Consider the following 27,910-nt stretch of genomic DNA (forward strand, 5'->3'; position numbering starts at 1 on the left):
CGGGAAGTTTTCTCTAAATATGCTACATTAAAGTTTCTAGGGAGACGTTCTCCTTTACATCCAGCTTTGGGTTATAGTAATAATGCAGATAATATTGTCAACTTTGTGAGAGAAAATAAGTCATATTTTCTGGCATCTTTGAATGTTGTTGTATGTTAGAAGGCTTGAGGAAGAAGTGATAGCAAATAACTTCAAGCCTTCAAATACTGACTGAGGCGTGGGAAGCAATTGTGTAGATTTCTACAACAGAGCTATATGGAAGGAACACAGAAAATAAACATCAGACATTCCAGACTTATTTATCAATGTTACTCAGTCTTGGCTAGGTCGAGAGGTGTGCAGAGAAGGCATTAGATGAAAGTGTTGGTGCTGGAGGTTGAGGAGGTAAACGATGTGCTATTGTTTGCAGTCAAATAGAACATAATGTCACAGGATAGGAGCATAAAACTAGTGCCCTCACCAAATAAATCCTAGATACTTACGTTCTGCTAAGGCAAATTCATCTGGGAGTGTTAACACCTGTTGGCAGTATTAACAACATTATAGTTATCCATCACAGTAGGCCCAGCTGGGAAATGGCAGTATATCATGCTAATAAAAATTGGATAGTTTTTATACTTGATAAACATCACACCAGAAAATTTAAGCTTGATGATCTTTCATTACGGAGTGTTTTGTAGTTTCACTCTATAGGTCTTCTGTGCCTGGGAAGCTGCTGTCCAGTTCATTCTAATGGTGCCAACAAGGAATGTCTGCCACATTGCACCCCAAGCTACAATACCTTCTGAAGGGCTTCTGGAAGAAAAGGTGTTTGTGGGTTTTTTTGGTACTGTTTTCTAATGCAAAGCCTGAGTGGATAAACACAGTGAACCAGCAAATGGTCTGATTGGCAGATCCACGTGGCCACAGCTTATTCTGGGTGTTCCCCTTTTCCAGGTACACTCTCATCCCCCCAGATTCAGAGCAACTTTCAATTGCGTGGTTCACATCATATCTCTCAGGAAAGTAAAAAAATTTGTGTAGATATAACACCTGGAATACCTGTGGCACTGGCAAAGTTTGGTCATGCATTTTAACTTCAAGACATGAGACCATGGCTTAAAATCACCCTTACGATGTGAGACCAAAGGACATTTACAGTGATTGTGATCTCAAGTGTGTTGGTACTGCCATCCTTTTTCTGTCATTAAATCTTAACCGGCTTAATAGAGAGGTTCTTGCTGCAAACTTCCCTTTAGAACAAGGAATCAGAACAGGTTCACAGGTTCAGTTTAACCATTCAGAGGCCTGTCCATGAATTTATATAATATATGAAGGGGTGGCGGGGGGGCAGGGAACTCTACCTAGCATTCAGCATACACCGAACTATTCTTTCTCAATCTGAAAAATTTCAAAAGCTCTTTATACATTGATTCATCTACTGTGAAAGCTGAATCACTTGTTAGAGACAGCCACATGCGTGGGACATGGTCACTGTTCAGTTACTTTTCTTAGACATGTAGCCCATATGCATTGCTTCCAAGTTAGCACCCAATAAATGAATGAGAAAGCACCTCAGAATGGTGTTTGTAGCAGCCTGTATGGCTGAAAATTACAGGGAAGGCACCAAAGGCCAAACAACAGAAAAATATAATTCCAGGTACTTCAACATCCCTTTCTAGTCAGAAGGCTCAGCACCCATCTCTCCCTTAAAATGCTTTCTCCCTTCTCCCTGCCAGCCCTTGCGTAGCTGAAACCAAGATGGTGAGCAGGCAAGCTCTAACAGGCTGTCGTTAGAATACCCAAACACTGGGAGCTCGTGTACGAATCTTAGGCCCAAATCCTGAAGTTTAAAATGGTAAATTTTGCAATCACCAAGCTACAGTCTCAACACTCCATCCTGACACTGTTTGACTTTACACAAAACTTTTTAATTTTCATAATCAGAAGGGAATAAGTCCCACTCCCTGAAATAAGTATCAGTACAAGATCATCCAGTTGTGACAGTGCTAGTGAATACCTATGTCAAAACAGAACCCTTATTTATTTATAGTCTGAGCCAGTTTAAGAAATTTACTGATAAACTAGGAGGACTTCAATAATAACAAGTGGCAGCTCTGTACTTGTCACAAGTAAGTGCTTGCTACAATAGGACAAGTGGTTTATACATACTCAAGAGGTATAAGGTAGGACTTTGAGGTTGGATCTTCCTCAAGTAGTTTGTAGAGATAAAATTGTATGTGAAAGTTGGCATCAATGGAAAAAAGCAATACATAACTCAAACCTTGTGCAAAGATTTATTTCTAGTCACCATGAAATGAAGGAAGAAAATTAGCTCAAAAACCCCACCAGTCTAGATACTAATATGCGAAGAAGTGCTGGCTTGCAGCTGCCTAAGGCAAAGGTGAGGAACGAGGCTAAGCCTGACAACAGTGAACATACTCATGTGTTCCACTAAAGCAGTATCTCCCCTTCACCAGCCCACCAGCAAATTACAGGGAGCTCTGAAAGAACACACCGTCTTTGAAGCAATTTGGTTAGATTTCATCCCTGCAAAGCTGTCTGAGGGTAGAACTGAGATCAGAATTACTCTGCTACATACAGAGCAATTGGAACTTGCTTGCTTTCTCTTAGGGAAGGACAGGAAAAAAGGGAAGTCTTATGACACAGATAGTCACTAAAATCCTGAGGAAGCAGCAGTAGCTCCCTGTTGTCTACCTTTTAATCCCTAGTTTTCTCTAAGAACATCTTTTTCATTATTCCTCATCAGTTAGTATAGAGAAAGGTTGAGACACAAAGGGCTACATCATGTCCATCTGATCATGAGCAGCAGATGAGAGGTCTGCAGTAATCCTTAATCCAGGTGAGATGCATGTACTAGACAACCTCTGATCACACCACTGAAGTTGAAGCATCTTGTGAAGATTCTTTGTTCAGACCAGGCATTTGATACATGCTATACAAGGCAATTAACTAAATCAAATCTCATTAGGGCAAGACATGTACTGCAAGAGTTCCAAAAAGTTGTCCTTATTTCATCTCTGCTGTTCATCTTCAGTTGCCCAGTTGTGTTCTGCAGCTTGTTTTGGACTAGTGTGGAGTAGGAGAGACAGTCCTGTAGGTCTGGCACGTGTGGCAATTCGGTTGGATTTCCACCCTTGGCTTGAATCAGGTTCACTCAGAGCTTAACTGTGGTCTCGGTTCACTTTGAATTGTCTGAGACACACACCTTGTCTCTGCAGAAGAATCTTCTGATCCCCTGGTGGGCAAGTGAAAGTCTTTATTAAGTTCCAGTAGAGACTGAGTGGAACTTACTGTCACATTTTGCAAAGGCTGTTTGCTACTTAAATCACTTGGCATCAGAGAAGCCCATAGATTTTTTCAAAATAATCATTTGCAATGCAGTTTTTGCTTTCCACATCTTTAATCCAGGAGAGCCTGACAGACCTGACTGAATACAGAGCACCCGCATCATTTTCAAGTGAATAAAAAAATTGGATGTTAGCAGCTCTGATACCCATTTCTAAAATTTAGTTTACTCCCTCTAAAAGTTCAGTTTAGAAATCCGTCAGGCCTCATTGATTTCCTGGGGCAGAGGGCATAGACAACCCGGGAATATGCATAGACTAGTTGAGATAGTTCTGGTAAAGCCTCACTTATTAATTGAAAGGGGTAACTTATTCCCACTGAGGAGGCGGCAAATAAATTAAAATCAAGGCATTAATTAGGACATTATGTAATCTTTACAAATGTCTGCACTCCTTGGAAACTCCAGTTTCCAAACTCCTGAATAGATGGAAAGCTGCAATATGTAAGGAAGAATATACAAGCTTTAAGTATGTGCAACTAGTCCTTACTAAAGTCTGGCACCTAGTAAGCTTAAGGCTGTGTAATAATTACACGAGCTGCCGATCTTAGGGAAGTTTATCATAAAGTAATCTTTTCCCATTACCAGCTTCAAAATTTGGAGGACACCATCTGGTCTTATCTCAAAGACGACCAACAACAGTGGCTTGGAGCCATAGGGAAGAAGGCTGATGACTGAGGGTTTAGGTACTCTTACTGGAAGTTGTAAGGGGTAACAATACTTACATGACAGCAGAGGACACAGAAGCAAGAAAGCCAGCAAGCAGAAGGAACACAAGAACACTTAAGATCGATGTAATGACAATCATGTCTCCACTCCTTCGACCAGGCCAGGTATCAATTTTCAAGGGAAGTTTAACTAGAAAAAGCGTGGAAAGAATGTTGCTATGATCTATGTTTGACCATGAACACCCCCACCAAATAGGAGAAAGCTGATGATTTAGGAGAGGCAAACTGATTATGTCTATACCTGAAATCTTAGATGATTTATCAGAAACGGTTTAAGACTCAACGTCAGCATTTAGAGTTTCTAATCTTTCCTCAGCAGGTTAGCCAGCATGACAAGTATTTCTATTACTGAGAAATGCCAACAGCACCAGAAACCACAACACACATCAAATCTGAAACCACATATACAAACTTTACTGAAATAATTTTTTTCAAGTACACAAAAGAAGGAGAATTATTCCACATTTAAGTCTGCTACTCCAATACTGAAAGGCTGACAAAATTGTTAAAGCTTTAGGAAAGGACTAAGTGCTCATAGAACAGTAGTGTCCTATTTTAATAGTGTGTTAGCAAGCACAGCTGCTCAGGAGACCTGAGCAAAGCCACAGACTTACCTCTTCTGGTTTTGATTGGATCAGACCAGAGAGTTTGGTCTTTCACAATACCTTCAGTGCTATCTAGCAACACGTATTTAAACCTGTGGGGAAAAAGTGTTAAATTAATATTTTAAATTTGAGCTTCCTTATTAGCATTTTTGAGCTACTGGATTAGCTGGTCAGACTGCAGGTTTTGTCAAAGCATCACATGGAGACAGTCAGAGGTAACTGACTATTTCCAGAGACTTTATAAAGAACAAATAGAATTAATCTCAGAAAAGCATTCTGTGCAATGTCATGCATAATTTGCACTTTGTTCTTGTGAGCCTTGGCAGATGATAGCTTTCCAACAACAGTTTTTCCCAACTTGCTATTCCCTGTTGGGAAGAGCCTCATTATTTAGGACAGCAAGTGGTTTTGATTTCCATATGGAAGTCGAAGATTTTTTCTCACAGCAGAGATTTTTGGCACTTTCCCTGCTAGAGAAGAGTACCGAAGAGACAGGCCAACATCAGGCTTGGAAAAGAAATTAAGTTTCCATCCCACAATAGTTTGAGTTTCCAGAAGTGTCCTGAAGAGACAACTTTTTGCAAAACTAAGAGCCCATATTATTGTTTCAGCAGCATATTAGGTCTCCACAGCAGATACGGCTTCATGTGACTGCCTTTTGTACTACAGCTTTTAAATAGCTGGCAGCAGCAAAACAAGTGTTTTGGGTAACAGCTGTCAGGGTGTCTGAATTCCCTAAACAGGGCTCAGACAAGTCTGCAAACCACCTGGCCCTCACTGTGAAGGCTCCGGTAACATTAGGGGCTTCCTGGAGCTGGAGACCAAGGAGAACTTTGGCTCCCCAGAATCCCATCAAAACAAAGCAAGCAGAGCCAGATCCATGTCTGCAATCTGACAGAATCACCTAACACAAAATACATGGTGAATAATCTCAACACCATTCTCCAGGCAAAATCCTTTTCTGCCAGCTGTTTCTAATCAGATGCTGTCACTGGATTACCTACCCCAGCACAGGTATAGATCCAGCACTTCCCACTTGAATTTTCCTACTGATCCATGAATTTAACCTGACAGAGCTCACCACCATCCGCAGGGTGCTAGGGCAAAGCCATCTTCATAACTACCCTTGCAACGGGCTATTTCCTTTAGGCACTGGTAATTCACATTGTACCATTACAAAGGAACATTACAGGCTCAGCGTTGCTTCCTATTGTATTTTAAGAGCAGCAATCACCTTGTAAGAAATAAGAATTATACCTGTAGGTTGTGTCCGGTGCAAGAGGTGGGTTACAGACAGCTAGAAAGTTCGGGTCATACAAACAATTCACGTCATCCCCGACTCTGAAGAGGTATTGTTTCAGGACATCAGAAACTTTGTTGACATCTCCTACATCGGTGAGTCTGGGAGGCGATGCACAGTCGGGCACGTTGAACAAGGCAGCCTTGTAAGGGCCAAGCTGCCCCCCACTTGTTTGGTGGAAGGTGCTGTCGAGTGGTTTGCTGGTGTTGTCGGTCACCTGGGAGCTTATTGCACTCGCTGCAGGAGAGATGCTCTTTAACAAGGCTGTTAGAACTAGTTCATCCCCTTTCCATTCACCTGCTATTTACTTGGAAACTTGCTCTTCTACCCCAAAACACTCAAAAGGGAAAACAAAAATCTGGTACTGGTTTGGCTGTGTAGTGATCCTACCCCTTCCTCCTTATTTGTTGATGAAACTCTTTACACTTGTCCCTCAGAAACTGTAAGGGATCCACAGTACATCTCAGAGCAATACTTTTTAGTAGCCACCCTCCCAAAATTAATCTATCACATTATCTAATACTATCTGTTATTAATCTAATAACAAATCCCTAATGAAATAGGGAGGAGGTTGGCAAAGGCTGTGCTTCCCCCATGCCACACGTGGCTCCAATAAACATCCAGTAAACCCTGGCATTTCAGATTTGATGCTACAGCTAAGACAGAATTCCTACACAGTCACAACTCTTCCATCTCCTGAAGCAGAAATCCTTGGACCTCACGCAGCAGCTGGACCTCCCAGAACCGCACCATACGCAGACCAGCGCGTAGGGGCTGCGTGAACAGATGCAGTATCCACATTTCTGGCCAGCCAGGCACATCATGCCTTACAGACAGCACTCCTCAAAGTCTGAAAGTCCTCACAGCTTCAAGCAAAGCGTGAATCTGCGCCCAGCCCTACAGCATAGTTTGGAAGCTCAGTTGCAGCTCTCAGACCTTTCCTGCTGCAAAGTCAAGGCCCAAGTCCCAAGAGATGCTCCCAAGTTCTGCAACTGTGGTTAATTTTTTTTTGAGGGGGAGCCCCCTCCAGCTGTCAGCAGCAAAAGAATGCCAGTTTTTCAAAGCTGCAGTACATTGCAAACTACTTCAGTCTGAAAGTATTCTGCTGTGCTCCTGGAGCAGAGTTCTTGCAGCTGCTTGGTCATGAGAAGTTTTTAGCTGTAAGCCAATGCAAAATTAAACCTGTTTTAAAAGAGAAATGTTTCTAGCACAGGTCAGGAATACAACTTAAGGGTCAGTGCTCAAGTTAGTTGAGCTCTGACACCCCCCTCTTCAATGGGAGCTGATGACATGAAAGCAAATACTAGCTAAGACATGCTCTATTCTTAGGCTTGTTTCCCCAAATTATAGTACTTCTCACACCTAGGTCTTCCTGCTCTCCCAGTCTCCACTTCAGTAACTCTTAGTCTGGCTCTGGTGAGCAAGCAAGAGCTGAGGCCTAAGCAAGTTCATTTTGTGGAGGTTTTTTTGTTGGGTTTCGTTTGGTTTTTTTTAAAACTTTACTAGGTAGATCAAGTCTGATAGCGACAGTAACAAGAATAGAGCTAAAAGTTACATTACTTCTTCAAAAATTTGCTAGACCCTCAGCTTTGTAGCACGCTGACACATTTCCTTACCAGCAGAGCTGAACATAATTCTCTTAAATTTTCCTTCTCCCTGCTCCAGGAGGCATCCAAGGGTGAGCCAATGTGCTTCTCCACACAGACCAGAGACAAATCCAAACAAAATTCCTCCCAGTCTGCCAAGTAACAAGTTTGCATCTGCTTGCCTTAAAAGCAGAAGAGATTTCTCCGTATATAACCCCTTTTGTAGAGATTCACCCATCTGCATAGGAAGCTTTTGCCACAGGATCTGCAGAAGATGGGGTGGTTGGTGTAATTTCTAACACAAAACATCATATTCACAGGTATAACTAGGTGTTAGTAGCCTTTTATATGATTATAATGCACTTATAGCCTGTTTTAGACATATAAAGACGTGCACTTCAGTCATGGGATATCTCAGAAGGCTGTGCGTTCACAGTTGTCTGCGTTAGCTGTATGGGATGGTGCCTCTGGTTATGGTTTCTAGCCATCCAAGGCCTCCTCCTGCCACCTTGTCCAAAGGAAAAACAACCAGCAGTGGAAGTTTTAAGACTGTTCGGTCAGTTTGCCAGTTTTGGTACTGCTCCCCTCAAGATCTCTCCTCTGTGCCTCTCAGAAAAGGAGGCTGCATACAGCCTTCAGGGGAGAAAGTGTGATATAAGGAAACTATTTATTTCTGTCAGCTTATGGAGTAGCTCTAGCTGGCATTCAAAACAGTCTGCCAGAACAGCAGGGAACAGAGAAGGCAGCTCTTGGTCACTGCCAGCAGTTTCCTTGCAAAGCAGTTATGAAATTCATTTTATGAATGAACCCGTGGGCCAGGCAGCTTTGACCACAGGTCTAGGATGACTTGCTTTTGTCTACAAAAAAAAAATTGGTCCTTGCAAGGGCTGGCTACCCTGTGAAGCAAACAGCAGCAGTTACCCAGTTCCTCTCAGCAGGTTTACTTCAGAGAATTCAGGTTTTTTATACAAGGCATTTGTGTTTAGACAAAGATAAGGTATCAGACTGTGGACTGCTTGGTTTCATTAGCAAGATTTGGGCAAATGTTTATAGCTGATAGTGCTGCTCCACACCTACTGGAAGTCAGCTAGCACAGTACTAACGCTTGCTCTCATTAATCAGCTCTGTTGAAATACTATGGTTATTTATATTATATTTTATAATAGCACCCAAGAGAAAACTGAGACCAGAGGCTCACAGCCACAGATTTTTCTCTCTTCCCCCATTCAGACCCAGTCCATCAAATTGTGGAGAATCGCATGCAATGGCCACATCACGTAGTTATCTCCCAGAGAGGCATAGTGCTGGATACTCACCCAGTTCCTTCATTGCATACAAGTAGATGATGCAAGATTTATTTGGACACAGCGAGCTGTCAAATGTACAGAAAGGTTTTTCTAGAGCAACTGTAGTAAGAGTGGGATTGTTTGTAGCAAGCTGAGGGGCTGCAATCCGAGGCTTCAGGCTTTGATCTAGAAGAGAAAGTTACAAAAAAGTGTATGAAAAAAATCTTTCTCCTCCCCCCCTGCAAGCTCTGACTCAAAAGGGAGGATCTGGCAGTGCCAACAAACAACATTAAAGCATAAAAGGGGGATGTGAACTGCAGCTGAGCAGGAATCAGCTTACCTGCCCTGTGAAAGTTTGAGAGTTAGGGGTTTTGCTTTAATGCAAAATGGGGAACTCAAGGATTTAGAGAGGGAGGTAAGAGATGTTGCTCCTCAAACATACGGGTCACATCAACTCAGAAAGACAAAGGCAAAACCTCATTATAGGGGAGATTTGAACCTCTGTCTTTAGGGTCCCACATACAGCTTCCCCCTTCCAGTGGCAGCACCAGAAGCAGTACAATCAGTTTGTGAATCCTTTAGAAATAAAGAGTCTTAATAAGGTTTTTAAGACCAGACTTGTTAACGTCCAGAGTGAGAGATTTAGTAAAGCCTTACAGAGAGGAAAACTGTCTGGGAGAGGCCCTGGAAAGAGCAAGTGGCATTAGAATGAAGTTTATGTCAGACATTTCTCCCCTCCACACACAAGCTCATCTCATCTCCAGTCTCCTGGAGAAGATTATCTAAAAACAAAGAGATTTAGTAGCTCTTCCTCCTTCCCAGGTGAGCTGCGGTAGGGACACTTGAACAATATTCCAGCAGAATACATGTTTGAAGCCCTAAACCTACCTCCCTACACAGATCCTGGAGCAGACAGTTGGCACCCAAGACAAACCATAAGACAAACAGAACAGATACAAAGAGAGGAACAACAAAAACTGATGACTGCAGGTAGGTGCCTCTTACCTGCACACAGCTGCCCCAAGCAGCAAAAGGCTAACACAACCCAACAGCCACACATGCTTGAGCCCTCCAGAAACCTGCCACAAAAGGAAAAAGCAAGCTGGGAGGCAGCTCCCACCGAAGAGCTCCCCCATCCACTCCCTCCCTGAAGGCAACCACACCTGCTCCTTTCCACAAGGTCCCTGTGGTTAGAAAGGACCTGCCCCCTCAGCTCCTCCTTGTATGCTTGTTGCCCCTCCTGCTCAGATGCTGCCAATCCCCCCATTACTATCTGCTCCCAGGGGAGGAAGGGTGCTGCGGTTGATTTCCACCTGATATTGGGCACCGGCATAGTTCTTAGCAATGCTTTAGGTGTAAAGAGAGTTTCTTCCCCACCTGTGTCATTGATAGGTGGCTTTGTTCTTTACCTTCTTCTGTCTAAAACTTTTGACTCATCTAGGGAAAATTTGGAACTGAATATCTTAACCCTGGGTCATGGATGGTTCTGATTCAGAGCTCTAAGTTTGGGTAGTCTTACCAGGGGTTACAATTGCCTTCTGAATTGTGTTTCCTGAGTTACATCCTGAAAAACATAAGCCTTCTGCTTCTGGTTAACCCTAATGTGATTCAGGGCAGCTACATGAAGAGCAAACCACTGGGAAATCTGAATCTGACCTGTTGTACCGAATCACTCAGCTGAGAATATTCTTGATGAGTGGTTGCTATTACAAATGGCCTATTATGTAAGAGCTCGGATTACAAAATTATTAATCACCCACTTAAAATAGGCTGAGGGGAAAAAATAAGTATCAGCAAGATTTTTCAGAATTAATGGTGCTAACATGATGTCACTGCAGCGACTCCAGATTTACACTAATATCACTACAGTTACTCTACCAAATCCATCTCCTTTACACATATGCTACGGGCCCCAGAAATCTGTTTGAAATATGTAATCAAATGATTATAATGCAATTTCCTCCCCATATGTGTTTCGTTTTGTTTCAAATTCTGCACATCATCTTCAGTGTGTTTTGTTTGACTTCTTTCTCACACGACTTTTGAGGGAGAATACTGAATACAGGAGTTACCCTAGATTTGCACTGCTATAGAATAAGAACGAGTTGTATTTTTCCTTCTCACTCTGCAACGTACTGCCTGTGCTGGCATAAATACTCAGGTAAACCAGATCAAGGCAGAAAAGATCTTACCCTTCTGTCTTTTATTCCTAGGAATCTGATTTTTTACATTTACACTAGGGGGGTTAGTTGAACAAACTCAGTACTGATCTGCTCAAGAGTGTTTTTATCCCTTAAAGCAATGTAATAATGCGCAAAAACTGTAAGGTTTCTGACTTCACAGTAAAAGCAGAGCTTAAGAACAATGAGATCTCTTTCTCCATCAAAAAATCAATATTTTCTCCAAACAGTGATTCCTGTAAAATCAGATACTGAATCCTTTGGACAGGTAACCCTTCCAGAACAGTCAGCAGTGGCTTTTTTATTCTTTAAGACATAAAATAGACATGTTATTTGCCTAATTTAAAAAAAAAAAAAAAAAAAAAAGACACCAGGACATATTAGATGGCAGAGAAAAAGAAATATTCTACTTCATGGCATGCAAGCCACTCGCGTGTGCTACTAAACACTCTTCCCAGTTTTATAAGAAAGTGCTGCTCCCTCATTCACTTTCTAAAGCATCAAAACAGACAACAGATAAAAATATCAATTTTAAAAATCAACAGATTAAGGCCCAGAATCACAACAAAATTTTTTATTTAAAGGTAGCAAATTTTTTATTTTTTTATTTTTTATTTTTTTAGATTCACAGCCGTGAAACAATAAATACAGCACTTATTACTCAGGCAAAACTCTGCATGACCTTCTCAGAGTCTTACCTGGATGAGGAGTGTGGCAAACTGCTCCTTGGGCTAGTCATGCAAACTGTTACTCAGGCAATTAATTTTACAACAGCCAGGAGTATGTCAAGAGAGCTGTTCATCACAGAAAGTTAATCACCTTTCAAAGCGGTTACAGGATGACAATTTTAGCCATTCTTTTTCATGAGGCTCTTCTTTTAAGCCATCATGATTTACTTGAGTACAAGGCCATCTTGTGCTCTGGTGGAATTCACCAACCACAATAAGGGGGGGATAACGTTGCCTGTGTTGCGAGATTTTAAAATTGTTGGGTTTGTTCCATGAGCAGAAGAATCTCAAACAAAGGTAGAAAATTAACATGACAATAAACTCTTTCAGCTCCATCTGTGCTGGCAGATGTGTCCTAAATTAGGATCAGATCTCATCCTTGCTTACACTTGTGTAAACCCATATTAACTCCACTGAAGTCAGGGGAGCTGGTCTGGATTTAAAGGATGTTACCATGAACAAACTTGACCTTAATGTAATTACAGTGTTCCCTGAAGGAAGCACAAGAGAAGAAATCAATGGAAATTTCTATGTCTTTGTTCGATGGAAATATTTATGTCTTTGTTTAAGCAACAGTGCCAATTTCCTTGCTCTGTGTTGCCTTGTGGGCAATTCTGGAGCAATTCATAGAAGCCTCCAGAGTTAGTTTGGATCGATGGCTCCATGCGAGCAAAACTTGCCTGTAGCCTTCGCTTTCCAGAGCTGTGTGAAGCCCATCAGGGTTTGAGGAGGATGAAGCCTGAAGTCCCAAAAGGCCTTGAAACGTACGGAAGCCTCCAGAATCTGAAGTCCAAACCTTCTTTACATTCTCAGCTGTGGGTATAGTGGAGATAACACTCCATACTCTGCTGTGCTTCGTCTCTCCAGTCCACGCATGAGCTAAAATTGATGGGCCATTTGCGAGCCCAGCTCCATGTAGAAACATGACAGTGTTTAATAAAGAGATTAAAAAGCATGGTGGTGACATCTGCCAGTCAAGAGATCATCTAATCCAAAGGGTGATAAAGATGACTCAAACATAGAATCCATTTTAAAGTATTTTTAAGATCCTCACTAGTTTTCTGCAGAGCTATTATTAGCTTATCATTTCCTGCAGATATCCTGGTGGGTGTACACCTTGAGGAATGAGCTGAAAGAGGAGAGGAGTAATGCTTTTGTGAATTAGTTTTTAAAAAGCATTCCATGAATATGGGAGATCTGGAAGAGAATGCAGAGATGGTTAAAAAAAAGTTGATGAAATAGGTGATCAAGGTTTGTGAGAGTGCTGGAGAGCTGACACAGTTAAAGAATGGGGAAGTACAGAGATGTAACATTATAAAATATTGTGAAAGTGAGGACAAGTTGGAATGAGAAACAACGGAAAAGTTTTTCCTTCTGTCCAGTCACTGTTCTTCAGACATGATCTGGCAGGAGCTATAACCACCTCCACTGCTCAGTCTTATGCACCATCTGGTCTGCAGAGGTCAACCGCAAGGGAAGCAGATGTCATCCTGCTGTTATGATAAGAACATCTGTCTATTTGAGAGTGGCAGTGAGACAAAAAAATCTATTCAGAGAGGTTACTGGTCAGCTACTACAGACTTCAGAAGTGGTTGTTCTGGGGGCTGGTATTAGTAACAGGTTGTCATGGACAGTATTTGGAAATCCGAGCTATCCTGGCAATGGAAACTTTAATCTAATGGTAAATAACTTTCAGTCAGTACTGCACTGTATTTGTATTGCAGATAAAAGGGAGAAATGTCCTATTTATCCAGTGAGAAAACTCCTCGCTGAAGCAGGAGGTGAAATACCTCTTATGACATTTCTCTCTCTCAAAGTTTTCCCAGAATACTTCGAGGCAGTAGGAGATTCACATCTCAGAAGATTTGCTGCACAAAGGCCACGTGGATGCCTGGTACCGTTGTGCAGTTCTGAAATCTCTTTGATGTGTCTTTGGCTTCCCAGAGAAGTATTCCTGTCCTTTGTGGCTGCCACAGGGGCATTCACTTCTGATGGTAAAATCTACACACCTAGTAACGTGGCCTCAGGATTTATTTTCAGGGTCTCTCTTCCTCCTTTTCTAATAAAGTCCCTTTGCATGTACCGATTATGAATCTCCGGAAGAGCTCTGCAAACTGCTTTGTTAGGAAGGGGACAGTGTGACAGAGATAAGCCCTGTCCTGCAGTCACTCAGCACAGGAACAGACATGTGCTGAGTGGGGGTCCCATCTGTGCACAGACCAGAGCAGCGTGACTCGCTGAGCCATTGATCTCCTTAAATTAGAAATCTTCCATGTGTCCATAAGGAAATACAAAGTCTCTGTTAGAAAGATGAGAACTTGGAACTTATTTTATCATCTGGTGACAATTAATTTTGTGCAAACCTGAAAGGTCAAGCAGTGGAAACATCGGGAAGGGAAAAATAACTTTCTACTTAAGAAACTGGGGCCACATCATTTTCTAATATAAATTGGTATGGCTCCATTGAGGTAAATTTCTTATGAACAGAAGAACCGGTCCTTCTTGCATTCCCCTCAGAAATCACGTATAAGATCTTATGACCGCAGTAAACCCTGAACCATCACAGAATGCTGAAACATCTCCAGCCTGGAGAAGCCAGGAGTTAAAATGAAAGGCCTCTTTGTTACACAGAAGTTACTGTTTTCTTTGTTGAGGAAATGCCTTACTATCTACAGTTACCTGCTTGAACTTTCATCTCATACTGTTAAGAACCACTAAGAAGTACTTCTTTTTATGAAAGTCCTGGGCTTACGTGATAGTGTAAATGTCCCAAATAAAAGCGAACGCTGGCAGCTGCAGCCTCTCAGAACTGCCCCTTGTGACGTATCATTTGTGCCAGGCAGGTCAATGTAGGTTGGTCCCACACTTCTTCACTTACAAAATGATAGTATTTTCCTACTTCGGTGAGTCCACTGTTGGTTCAGGGGCTTGTTCTAATCGTTAGTTATAATGAGGAGTCATACTGCTGTAGAAGAGGAAGTATCTTTGGTAATTCGGAGTGTTTGGGTAATTGTGTGTTATACCTCTGACCAAAGTCACATGGGTTTTGATGAAGAACTAAGCAAAGATGACAGGGGATGGAGTTAATCTTCCTGGCCTGTGAACTGGCTGCACTCCCGAGGCTGCAGTTTCTGTTGTTACCTGGCTTTGTGCAGAAGTAACCTGACTGTTGGCACGACGTGGGTCAATGCAGTGACCCTTTCCCTGGCTGATGCGAGGAAGCAGGCCTCCCTAAGCAGTGGGTGTAATCCCTCACCTTTGTCCTCAGGTTGCTCTTGTTTATTTGTATAATGGAGCCCTTTTAATTTAATTTTACCAGGTAAATAAAATTTAGCTTTCCGGGTTTGCAAGAGTGAATTTTAACGACATGAAACTTGATTAATATTTGAGGTTTTGGAAGGATCTCTCTGTAATGGCTGAGGAGTAGGCTCTTTCCTCACAAAGATTTTTTTAGAGCTTGGAATACCTCACTAACTTCATGAAGCCAGTTTAATACCCTTGAGACTCAGCTGAACTTTGGTGCAATAGCTGTGGTTTTATATGAATGTGAAGTACAACACAACGAGGCTCCTGTACTGATCGGTGTGCCAAATTCCACTGCAGTCAGACCAGGGTGAAAGTTTTCTAACAAAATGATGATTTAGGTCCATAATGTTGTAATTAAAAATGGAAAAAACTTTCTGTTAGTACTTCCTTTACGCACTGAATTGTAACCCACTAGCTAATTCATGGTTCCCAGAGGACAAAAAGTATATAAGTATATGCTGGTTTTGACCAGTCTTTGTGTTGTAGCTGAAATGCTTTACACTGAATTCTGATAGATGCTGTTTGAAGTTAACAATCAGGTAAAAAACCCTAAACCAGAACTCCCCCCTAAAAAGAGGTGTATGAATCAGATTTTTCCCAGTCTGGATCGACGTTCTTCAGATAATATTACAGAAATGCCTTCCGAGAGATGTAAAACGGCTTCATGAAATGATTATGATGCACAGGTCTGTGGTGTTCATATCCCTGGTTCCAGAGCAGACTATGCAGGAAGATGGAGTAATCTGTAAGTGTGGGTACTGAATCCCCATCTGCTGCTAGTCAAAAGTTATGTTCCAAACAACACCCATATTTCTGGTTACTTGTGCTCATTTTGTTTGTTGTTTGACATTGTCGTCCTCTATAGAATTTGCATAGAGGTTCCTACTGATGAAGTTGAAACAGCTCAATTTCATCTCTGTTCCTCTTCAGTATTCAAAGGACTATAATACACTTCTGAGTACTGACTTCTTGGTCAGCTCTTAACTGAATGGAAGCCATGAGAACACATCCAGTGGGAATGCTGCCAGCCCTGCGTTGAGTTATCTCTGTAAGCCTGGAGTTATCTCTGTAAGCATCAAAAGATTGCTTGTTTAAGGAGTTCATTCTCATGGTTTGGTAACATGATAGTGCAGCTTCTCATGCACTCAGACAGTTAGAATACGACTAGAACAAGAGATTTGGGGAAAAAAGGATCCTGATGTAGTAAATTACTGTGATTCACAATTGCTCTAGCAAAGGGAGAGAAACGCTTGACCCAGCTGTGTTTGTATGGTTGGTAGCTTAAGAAAAACTTATAGAGTTTCAGTTTACAATCAACTGAGATACTTCAGTTCTTTCCTACAGCTTCTTTGAGATCACGTGCACGGTGGATACGCTTGGCAGTAAATAGCTTTGGTCAGTGACTGAAGGCAGAAGAAAAGTCAATCTGATGCTACGAAGGCGTTTGCAAAAATATATCCAGAATAATATTTTTTTTTAACATTGAAAAATGAAACAACCACTCAAGAAACAATATAAGAAAAGGAAGACAATGTTTCTCCAGGCTCATATGCTTCTGATGTTCTAAGCTTTCAGCTGTTATTAGTGGCAAATATAAGTTAATAATAATTAAAAATTAATAACAAACAGGCAGGATTCAGTGTAAATAGCTGCTGGGAGAGGGATGCAATAGATAAAACAATATTAGAATTTCAGCTATGTAAGTTTCTTTGCAGTCAATAGATTTAAACCTGGAGCCCTGTAAAGGGAGACAAAACTGAATGAGTAAATCCAATTATATTTATAATAAAAATATGATATGAACAAAGTAAGCATTGCTGTGACCAATGTCTAAATGGGGAAGCTGGTGCATGGTAAAGTGCAATGACTTGACTGGAGTGTTACAGTAGTGAAGTCTGTGTCTCCACTGTCATGGCTCCCAGTCCAGCATCTAATGGACTGAGCTGAGCCCATTGTAAGCTTATTTCAGGGGACTTTATGATTAGATATTTTTACTTAACCTGGTAGGCAGAAGCTTGGTTTTTCTTTGTATAAAGCTATTTAAACCTTCTCTTTCTCTTCTCAATACACTTGCAGTGGGACTCAGTGAGAGATACTTTGTTGAAATCTGTTTTCTAAGCAGCTTCAGTTCCAGTCTTATCCTGTCTCCAGCCTGCCTACCACTGCAGTGCACTTGGCTCTCAGTTGTTAATTACTCTCTTAAGGAAGAGTTGTTTGGTTATTAGGACCTTGGATGAGGATCCAAAAGATTATGCACAGTTAGTGGCTCCCTCTGAAACCACCCTATTTAACCTCTGGTTTTCAGCTGCCCACTTGTAAAATAGGAATAAAAATTATTCCACTCTCAGCTTTTCTTGTTGTCTGTTCAGACTATATGCATTTGGGGAAAGATTATTCTTCATTAACCATGTCCATGCATTGGTTTTTTTAGCCTTTAAAGAAGAATTGTGTAATACAATTCACTGGTCATTTTTAGGCAGACATAGAATAACAACCCTCAAACTCGCTTCCAGTTTCCAAGCACTGATGCCCAGAACCTCTGGAAAGAAAGTCCTCACTATACAGCTTGCCATTTGTACAAGCTGTTGAAATATTTTAACTACATTTGGCTTCCAAGAGTGAATTTCATATGAACACAGTCTAAACAGATATTCCTGCTCAGGAACTGAGACCCAGCTGTTTTTTTTCATACACACAGCATGTTGTTGCACAACAGTGCTTGATTCTTGAGCAATTTGGGTTTGGTATCGCCACATACCAAGAGCTCAAACTCTGAAACTCAAGGTTTAAGCCATGTATGTATGGATATGCACATCCTCATAGACAAGTTGATGAAGAGCAGACCAGGTCAGTGGACAGCAAGGTGAACTGAATGGCTGGGCTCAGAAAATTGGGAACAAGAGTGTGAAGTCCAGCTGGAGCCCAGTCACTAGTGGTGTATCACAGGAGGATCAATACCCTCTAACTTCATTGATGACCTAGGTGATGGACCAGAGCACACCCTCAACAAATGATGTTCCAATTAATTTGTAGCAAGAGGAAGTTCAAACTAAGTTGTTAATGGTTGAGAAATGTTACCACACCATTTTTAATAGGATAATTTACGAATGATAAGTGCTTTATGGGTGGTATTTCTTATTATCATTATAAATCCAGACCTTTCCCCCTACACACACTTAATCTTACCACAAGCTTAACTTCAGTCAGCTTCAGGCAGACATTTGTTTGAGCAAAAGCTAAGGAGGAATGGAGGGCTCCGTTCTGTGTCCATCCTTTCAGCAAAACTTCCTTTATTCCACAGAGTATGCATAGAGTCCTTAAGATGTGTTAATAAAACGTATTCAAAGTAATATTAAATCCTAAGGCAGTGTGCAATAACTTAAATTGTTATTCCAATATCTAAATAATTTCTTGGAATAAGGAGTGCTATACTAATTATTTGATTACATTAGAGATTTTGCTATTAAATGTTGAGACAAAGTGTCTGGTAATATTACTTTAATGAGTTGTGTTACATTATCAGTTAACAGAAATTCACTTGTTTTGAGTCTCTTTATAAAATTATTTCCTCTCCAGCCACACCCCACCTCTCCTCCCCCTTCCTTTTATAGCTGTTTGGGAATGCTGGGTTAGATGTGTGTGTTTAAGAAGAAATATGAGTTCTCTAAAATAGGGTGTTGGCTTGTAGCCACTAGATTCATTGCCTTTTGAAATGAACCCACAGAGATCCACGGGTCATCAGAATCCCTTCTGAAGTCTAGTTTTTATGTATAGCTTGCTTTGCCGAGTTTCTCTAACAGTTCCCCAAAGAGTCTTGCACTCTATCTATTTGTGAGTTTGTACAGATGTTGTTCACTGATATTCATACATGAAGGTATTGTGCTCTGGGCCAGTGATCTGAGCAGCACAGTCAGGATTTGGGGAGAATCTCTTCAACATCGGTTAGCTGGTGACCAAAGAATATAATTTCAAGGCAGTTTGTTCTTACTGTAAGGTGTGTATTCCACATTGTGTAAGGGTGAATTCGACACTGTCAGGAATGTAAACATACATTTTGTGAAGCTATAGATCAGAATTTGACCTTTTGCTTCTGCATCTCAGTCTGCTGAGAAATGGCCCTTGTTTGATACACTTCTGTCTTACAGACATCCAGGGATATAAAACTAATCAAGCATTTCAGGTTGGAATTTACACTGTAACTGCAGAACAGGCTAGTATCTCCCAGGAAAAATCACGTATTTTCTTCCAAAAATCTTTTCTTTGATTGAATTAGTGACATCTGATCCAAAGCCTGCTAAAATGAAGAGTCCTGGATCTTTAAAGAGATTAGAGTTCATAGTGAACTGTTATACATCTTACCAGCATTAGGAAAAGCCTCCTCTAAAGAAAAAAAGTAGTCTGAGGAAGCATGGATTTTTGGTTTTATAGAGCATATTAGCTGCACTGACCCTTTTTAAAGCATTTTTTCATCCCCTGAAATATTTATGAGGAAAGTTAACATCTCCATTAACATTTAATATTCTTTTCCCCCCTTCCACCAAAATACTAGATGATGGATGAAGTGATAGCTTGAGGGCTGAAGACAGAGGGCTTAGTGATAGCAATCTCTCACCTTTATATAGCGCTTTCTCATCCAGATGAAACTGGGCACTAAAAGCCAGTTTGCTTTACAAGCTAGTTCGGAGCTCTTGAAAGTGGTCAAGGTTACAGTGACTTAAAGAGAATGGTTTCTGTCAGTCCTAATTTAAGAGCATATTTGTGTGTGATCGGGCGTATACACTCTCATTTGCTCATACTTCATCCTGACCTGCAAGAATAGTTTTACTGGCTGGCTGTACAGCGCCTTTCAATCTTCCACCTCTTTGAGATCTAAAGTCATTGCAACCTGGGCTTCTAAATCTATATTTACACTATTTTAATGAAATACAGTAATGATACTGGCAGCATGAGTTAAATGGGTAAACAAACTCACTTCACATATAAGGCTTAGCTATCTAAGCCAGAGAATTTTTAATCTGTCTTTACTAGAATTCTATTTTGGACATTGAATGAGAGTCAGACGAGCCTTGAATTTTAGTATGAAGGTCTTCCTGGAATAAAATAGTCCTTATGGTATAGACATATGGCACAGAATACAAATACCCACCAAGTAACATGGAAGGAAAAAAATCACATTGAATAAAATAAACTGCATCCTCTTCTCTATTATATACATCTTAAGTTGCTGCAATTAATATTTATCTTTCTATTCTCTTTCAGCTGGGTGTAGAAATCCCATGAGAGATGCTGTCTTCACTGTGCAAGTGTCTATACAAACACAGGAGAGTCTCCACCTCGGAAAGCTTGCAGTGTAAATAGGTAAGTGAGGAGGGAAAGAGACATGCACAGAGTGTAGCTGCTACCAACGAGAACATAATTCTTTGAAATATTGTTGTCCCATTAGTGACATTACCAGAAAAGCCCTGGATGTCACAAGGTGACAAATTTTTTTCCAAATGGCTCCTTAGATTTATAGTTTGCTTTATATACCGATTTCTGAACAGTTTGACCTGTCCTCCTCCTTCCCCATGGTAGTATGGTCTGTGCCTGTGGGGAAAGTCTGCAGGCAGCATGCTTCTCCTGTCAGGAAGTCCAACTCCATTATGTCCCACAGGAAGATGAGGTATTTTCTCCTTTTCCCCAGAAATGCTTTCACTCCAGCTCAAGCTTATGAGTTTCTCAGATTAGCGCAGAATTTCTTTACACCATTCACAGAGAGAAACACGCAGGCTTCATAGTCTCTTTTTTTGTGCACAAGAGAGCTATTTTATTGATCCAATCCCTGATTTCAGGCCTGACCTTAATCTCTGTCTTCCTAAGGACCCATCTCTCCTGTCCTTCTAAATAAACCCTGCAGATGGCAGTGAGCTAGCTTAGAAGGTAGTACTTGCAATCACTGTTATTGCCAAGATAAAAACAAGAGGAGATTAATTATGGTGCTGGGATTCTGAGAACAGGTGTGTCTAAATTGCCATTTTTCCATCAGTGGTGTCCTTTCAGTCCGCAGGCACATAATTAATGCCATACACAGTGACTATGCAATCGCAGCTAATGAACAGTCTGCTTGTTAAAGTTACACTTGTGAAAATAAAGCACTTCAAGCTTCTTAGTGTTCCTTACAGAGTTTCAGACGTAACACATTTAGGAGCAAAAACTTGGAAGGGGAATTTGTCTTCAGATAATCAATGTCTGGTTAAGAACTAGGAAGTGGAGCAGTAAAAAACATAAATCAGAAGATCTTAACAACCAGGGCTGTTTCAGCATTGCCTGATCACTGCACTTAAGTGTCTCGCAGTTCTGTCTCTAATTGTGTAAACCCTGATATAGTACTATATTACTAATTGATATTCTGCTGTAACTACTATTATATTTGTGCAACATTTTGTACGATATGAGTTATGCCTGCTGAAGTCAATGTGTAGTCTTTGCATGGCTGATTAATTGGGCCTATGTGAATATGTTTCGAGATACCCTACAGGAAAAAAAAAAAAAAGTTATTGTCCTTACTCATGATTGAAGGGAAGTGAGAAATGCAGCATACACTCACCAGGTCAGAGAGCTGGCAGTGAAACCAATAAAATATTTACATTATAAGCACTTTGCGAGTAGGATGTCAGTGACATTAATAGCACTAGCAATTCTAAAAAGGGAGGACTGAAAATTTATCTAGTGAAGATGAAGAATATAGATAAAGAGCACTGTTACTACCCAAGAATGATCCCGTCTTTCTCTGGCTTATATTTAATCTAGCATGAGGTGCCTACGTGTACTGTATTTGCATTTCTAAATTGCAATGCCATTACTGAGTCCATGATAAAAGAAGCTGACATTTTACAGTGGGGTCAGGAAGGGTTGGCTAAGTAAACCTTGCATGTAGATCTACATCTGATAAAGATATTTTGGTACAGAGTTTCCAGTATCACTCACCATAAGAGCCCAGCTGCTGAGGTACCAGCTACACAGTCCACAGACAGTATTGCCTGGAAGTCCCAGAGCCAGGGGTGGGTTTGTATCCCAGCTGTCTGAGCCTGAGAAGTGCTGTTCCCATTTTACAGCTGTAGAGCCGGAGCAGACTAAGCTGACAGGACTGAACAGGAAGGAGGGAGGTGGCACAGGAACTTAACGCATCTCTCTTCCATCCTTCATCAGTTGTGCGTTGAGTAGGCTGACAGCTTAGCGAGGGTGACGTGCCAGAGTATATCCTTCTGCCTCGGATGAGTGGCTGGCACGCCGCTAGAAGCCCAGAGGGTCTCTGAGATGCTCCCAAGCTGTTCAGATGAGAGGTGACAGCTTGCCTCTGTAGGAGGCAGTAACTTCAGCAGACTTGGAAAGTCAAGGGGAAACAAGAGCTCACAGCCACTAACTTCCACCGGTACCTCTCTCAAAGTGCTGCAGGTACCTGGGCCTAGGCCTGACATCCAAAAGTCAGCCATGTGCTAAGCTTGGCATTGAGGCCAGAGGATCCCAAGCCCTTCACTGGAAAGGTGGCACCCTTTCCTGCTTTGAATCTGTGTAGCTAGGGCAGCTGGAGAGAAGGCTGCGAGGTCCATGAGAGAGCTGGTGTTGGGAACAGGCTGCCATCAGCAGCAGATTTCAAAGGGACTTCTGCCCCTCACCTCTGCCCACTCATTAGGGACAGGATGAGCTGCAGCACGCAGAGAGACTGTGAGCACTCCCACACCTAACTGCTTTTCCTCGTCCTGCTTGCTTTCACAGCAGCAGACTTTGCACTGTCGCTAACTCCAGACTTCACATAAGGCCAGCTGCTCCCTCGGGCCAGGAGCCAAGGGGGTGCCACAGCCAGCAGGGTAGGGGCCACCTCATGGCCCCAGGCAAGCAGGGCAGGCCCGTGAGTGCCATGGAAGCACAGAGTCCAGGCCACTGGGCAAGGTCGTGGTGATGATGCAGGGCCAGCACCAAGACAGGAAATCAATTCACAAGTCAGGATCAGCTCCAGTGGTGGACACCAGGGTCAGACAGATCCCAGGGACCACCAGCCAGGTCCATGGTGACACAGCAGGCATGAGGTCAAGCCAGAACATCAACCCACAGGTCCCTATCAACAGGATCCACAGCAAGGGCACAGCTAGGCTGAAAACCAATACTCCTACCACAGAAATCAGGCAGGGACCATAGCACAAGGTTGGGTTTAACTAGACCTCCTGGGCTTATGGGCAGGGAATGGGGTAGAGGCCCCAGGTGAGGCTGGTCAGAGATATTAAGGCCTATTTGTGCCTTCAGGGCTTTGACACTTCCATAGAGCTGCCTCCATTTGCAAGGAATGGAAGAGCATTAAGTTTGAATCATATCATGCTGATATTCTTTCTTTTTATAAATGACTCAGTTTAGAGTTTACACAGCAGAAGACAAAACCTGTATATTTTAACTGAAAGGAAAATATAAATTTTAATCGTGTGCCACTTTGTTTACTGACTTAAAGCTGCCATTACTCTAGGAGAACAAGGGAAGAGAAAGCCCATGTCTCCCTTGGAAACCCATCTTCAGTAAAGTGGGAACATTTCAACACATGTAATTGATTTATACTTCAAGAAAATTAATTATTTCTTTCCTCCCCACTCCTAAGCTGCTTGATTGGAAAGTAATTGTTCTGCTTTCAGGAGGCAAAGAGAGTTACAGATCCAAGGCTTACGTCAAAGCTGGTAGCCTCAATGCCACATCAAAGCCACACAAAGGTGGCTGTGAGTGAAACCAGATAAATGCGGTGATAGTCAGTCAGCATGAGCGCTGGCCAACTGAGACAATATTTATACATCTGCAGGGAGTGTATTTTATTTAGTGTTTAGAAGGTGGTCATTTGATCAACCAGAATGTGAGTTTGTTTGGTGGGGATAAAGGGGCAGGGGGGCTGTGAATGTCCAACCAGATGTTCTGGTTGAAAACTCCAGTGCTGATTTCTTACTCCGGCTTGCCACCTAGTGAATTCCAAGGTGATTTCATGCCTGCTCTGCATTTGGGTTTTTTTGGGGGGCTGGGGGCTTTTTCTGTTGTCCCCATTTGAGATTTTTATTTTGTTTTCTGAGGCAAAACAAAAGGGAACTCCGGAAAATGTAATCATTGCAGGGAAGGAGTGGAGAGCCTTTTCTGGCGTAGTGTGATATTCTGCTATATGGCCAAACACAGGCAGACTCAGGAGAGATCTCATAAGCTCCCAGGCTCATAAATTTTTTACTCATGTTCCTCTAAGTGCACACTGGTTGCCTGGTACCTCACCACTGCAGTAAGATATGTCGTTGCTTCTATTCTCCCACTGCAGCAGCAAGCTTCCTCCGCATCAGCCCCTGCTCCCTGCTCATTTTGACTTTTTCCTTCCTCTCCAATTCTATTCCCCCTGCCCTTGCAAATCTTCATACTGCCTCCCTCCCACTCTCCCTCACTGTAAGCAAGACACTTTCTCCATGTTGTGTTGGGGAAGCCAGTGTCTCCTTCAGTCGCTGTCATATGTTTTGGCAGCAGTAATGAAACTCCCTTCTGATCAGTCCCAGTTCTGTGCCCTGTCATGGCCCCTGAAATATCAGGAAGGAGGTGTGATACAGGAGAACTTCTGGCTAAGGTGCTAAGCTGGGCCTTGGGAAGTCCACTTTGTGAATCTCTTCTAGTTCTCTGGGTGACTTTGGCAAGTTGCTTAATTGTAATGTGCCTCAACTCCTCTATCCTGAGAATGCCCCTGATCTTTGTGCTTTGTACTGTGAGTCTGCTTTTACTATTAAAAAATATGGCAACATGAAACAGACATCACAGAACTTGTCAACAGAGAGTATCATAGTATCTGATATACAACATTCACCCCTCTGCACTGAAACAAAGCTAGGTTGATTTCTCTGTGCCTTTGTTGCCATCTGGCTCACCTTCCCTCATTTGTTCCACTATTTTCCTTATGCTTTGAAGTTCTCAAGGGCAATATGGAGTAGAGGGTAAGTAAAAACCCCCTGCATTTCTGCTCCTTAGGAAAATAAGAGTCAATAGACATTTCTATTGCGAATAGCAACCTTATTAATTTGCGTTGGCACCTAAGAGATTCTTCGGGAGACGTTGCATTTTACACGTTAGTAATTTGATCGACAAAAGAAAGTTCTCAACAAGGTAATGCCTCAAATAAACATCCCTTGTTCAATTTAATACTAAAGGAAGAAACAAATTACAGGAGTCAAACACCTGAGAATCTCAGAAGCAAAAAAAATCACCCCTTGGAAACAGCAAACATTGATTTAACTGTATCTTTGAAGGGGAAAGGTCTGGCTGTAGAGGTGCTTCATTTATAAATCAAAAAAACCCTGCTGATTAGAAAAGCTGGTAGAATTAAAAGATCATTTTCCTCAAAGAAACCACACATTCATTTTAGGAGAATAGTCTTTCTGGAATAGTATCTTGTAAGAACAAGAGAATTTATTAGCTCAGAAAATTAATAGGTGTTTTCATACTTTGCTCTTCCAAGGCATTTTACAGCTAAAGATTTCCCATAATCAGTACCTACACGTGGTTGTGTCACTGCTACATATAAAAACATCTTGGAACAGCTTCAAAGAAAGGTCCATAAAGTAGGAACTTAAGTACCTTTGAGGCACACCAAGGACATCCTATATATAGGCACGTTCCAGTTACGTTATGTAGGCAGTTATTAAGAAATATATAACAGTTCTGTAATTTCATTTGCACATAAGCATTTCTTCCCCAGTGGTACTGAAGTACTGCTGAAGTAGTGTAAATGAAAGTAGCAGAAAACTGTCATTTATGACAGGGAACGGACAGTGCTGATAAAATTGCAGGTGACACTAAAATTGACAAAAGCGATTATAATGATAGAGGTAAAGCAACGCACAAACTGAGCTTGAGAGCCTGGTAAAATGCATAGCCAGATGCAAATATTACATATCTGAACAAGGAAGGTGAACCTTGTCTGTGGGGAGGGGAACACGAAGCTTCAAATCAGTCACTCTGAGAAGGACTGAAAAATCACGGAGAAGAATGAACTGACCCCAGAGAGAAAACTGCCATTGGGATGCTGAGATTAAAATGACTCATGTCATTCTTTGTGAGTGGAAACTGGGAGGTATTTTTAGTAAGATATTAAGACAACATGATGAAGATCACTGGAAGCATAAAATTCCATAAATTTCTTATAACAAAGATTTCAGTTTGTCTAAGAATGATGTGTGAAGAGAGAACTTGGTTACAGCACGTGAGAGCCTCTGCAGGAAGAAAAGACCAGGTACTCTAATGTCTTACTTTCATCTAAGAGAAAGGCAGGAAGAAGCAGGGAAGGGAAATGAAGGCTGACAAACCCAAAGCCTGGCAAAGCCTTGTCCATGAAAAATGGAGAGTAACTTTTTAAATACAAACTAATTGAATAAGCCATGACAAATGATGCACTGATGAATCACTGCTGAATTCAAATGATTATTGGATGACTGTAAGGTAGAACGCAGAAGTTACGTGGATAATTCAGCAACGGTTCAAAAGCCCTGTTCTGTGACATGCAGGCGTGAGAGTGAATCATTTAATGCTTCCTTCTGGGTTTAAATTCCACATTCTGAACAAGAAAAATTTTCAGATTTCCTGAGAACAGTAGCATCTAAACCAGTGTCATCTCTTTCCTGGCCATTTCCCTGGGTTGGAAGGGTTACAAAAGTAGAATTTATACTAGTATAGATATTATTCTTCAGGCTTTAAACTTTAATATTCAGAACTTATTCCCTCATAATATAGGATACGATTCTGTTTTTACTTAGGGGATTTATTTCACTCCCATTACTGTAACTGAGTTACTTTTGAGATAGGCAATAGCTGGCCTTTAATTACAGTCATTTTTATTTTCCACTAATTAAGATTTTTTGGAGGTTTAGATATTGCCTAACCAAATAAAGTACTATTCATCTCAGTTTTCAAGAAATCCCACTTTTGATTGTAAGAGAGTTCCTCTAGATAAGGTTGTAAAGTATTTTTTATAAGAAGAAAGGGAATACTCTGCATCTTGAATGCATTACATGTAAAAATGGGCTTAAATTAGATGGAAAGAGAATAAAAGTCAAGGTCTCAAATGGGAGTGAGGTGAACAGGACAAGTACAGAAGAGCCTATTGGGTGTTCAGCTGACTGCCAGCCTCTCTGAAAATCTTCCTGCCTTCTATCCTGTCTTTCATCCAAAAGCAGGGGAACTCTATGTCGTATAGAAGAAAATTCGTGGTTGAGAGAACATCAGGAGACGGTTACTATTCTGTACCAGAAGTTTTCCTTCTCTGGTTGGCTTTGGAGAAGGAGCTGCTAACCGCTATGCAAAGGCAAAGGCTCCCTCTAGTGAACTGCACTCTCAGACATGCAGGTGTGCAACCCTCGGGACTCCCGTTCTTTCTGCCAGGACATCCCCAAAACTCCTTTTCAGATTCAGTACTATCACACCCTAATTGCAAAACAAAACACTCAAATCTAAATCCCTGGGACTTTAGAAAAGCTTAAAATGCATCTGTATCTATATGATGCTGTAATCCATATTCTGTACCGGGCCAGTCAACCAAACTGTTCTTCTACAGCCAGGATGGGAAACCATTGGGCTTCTCGGAATTATGGTGATAAGAACAGTCTGTGGGTGCTCCAGCTAAGTTCCTATTTCGCCCTTTCCCCCAAACAACAGAGGGTCAGGCCCAAGGGACCTCTGTTTCCATTTCTCCTTCTCTGGCAAGAAGGAGAAACAGGAGTTCTAAGAGGTGTGGAGGAAAAGGGTTTGCTAACCACCAGCATCTTCAATACTCCTCTGCCTTTCAGATTGTTCAAGTGCACAGCCTGTTCTCTTCT

General features: G+C 41.6%; 1 protein-coding gene across 1 annotated transcript; it reads right to left on the bottom strand.

Moving 5' to 3' along the window:
• Positions 1-3,153: 3,153 nt before the first annotated feature.
• UPK3A (uroplakin 3A) lies at positions 3,154-9,911 on the bottom strand. The gene is made up of 6 exons (XM_074869528.1): positions 9,857-9,911; positions 8,882-9,037; positions 5,937-6,216; positions 4,689-4,771; positions 4,072-4,204; positions 3,154-3,238 (listed from the first exon to the last, which is right to left on the bottom strand). The coding sequence occupies exons 1-6, from the start codon at positions 9,909-9,911 to the stop codon at positions 3,154-3,156; spliced, it is 792 nt and encodes a 263-aa protein (XP_074725629.1).
• Positions 9,912-27,910: the final 17,999 nt, after the last annotated feature.

Source organism: Strix uralensis, chromosome 5 (genome assembly GCF_047716275.1).
Source record: "Strix uralensis isolate ZFMK-TIS-50842 chromosome 5, bStrUra1, whole genome shotgun sequence".
NCBI lineage: Eukaryota > Metazoa > Chordata > Aves > Strigiformes > Strigidae > Strix > Strix uralensis.

What these genes read in the sequence shown, in the direction of transcription:
- UPK3A (XM_074869528.1), bottom strand. Translation starts at nt 9,911, where the DNA reads ATGTGTGGCTGTTGGGTTGTGTTAGCCTTTTGCTGCTTGGGGCAGCTG. An exon ending in GCACCGGACACAACCTACAG is followed by an intron (nt 4,772 to 5,936) that starts GTATAATTCTTA and finishes TTTTCCCCACAG; the next exon opens with GTTTAAATACGTGTTGCTAG. An exon ending in TCTGTGTCCTCTGCTGTCAT is followed by an intron (nt 3,239 to 4,071) that starts GTAAGTATTGTT and finishes CTTGCCCACCAG; the next exon opens with GGGATCAGAAGATTCTTCTG.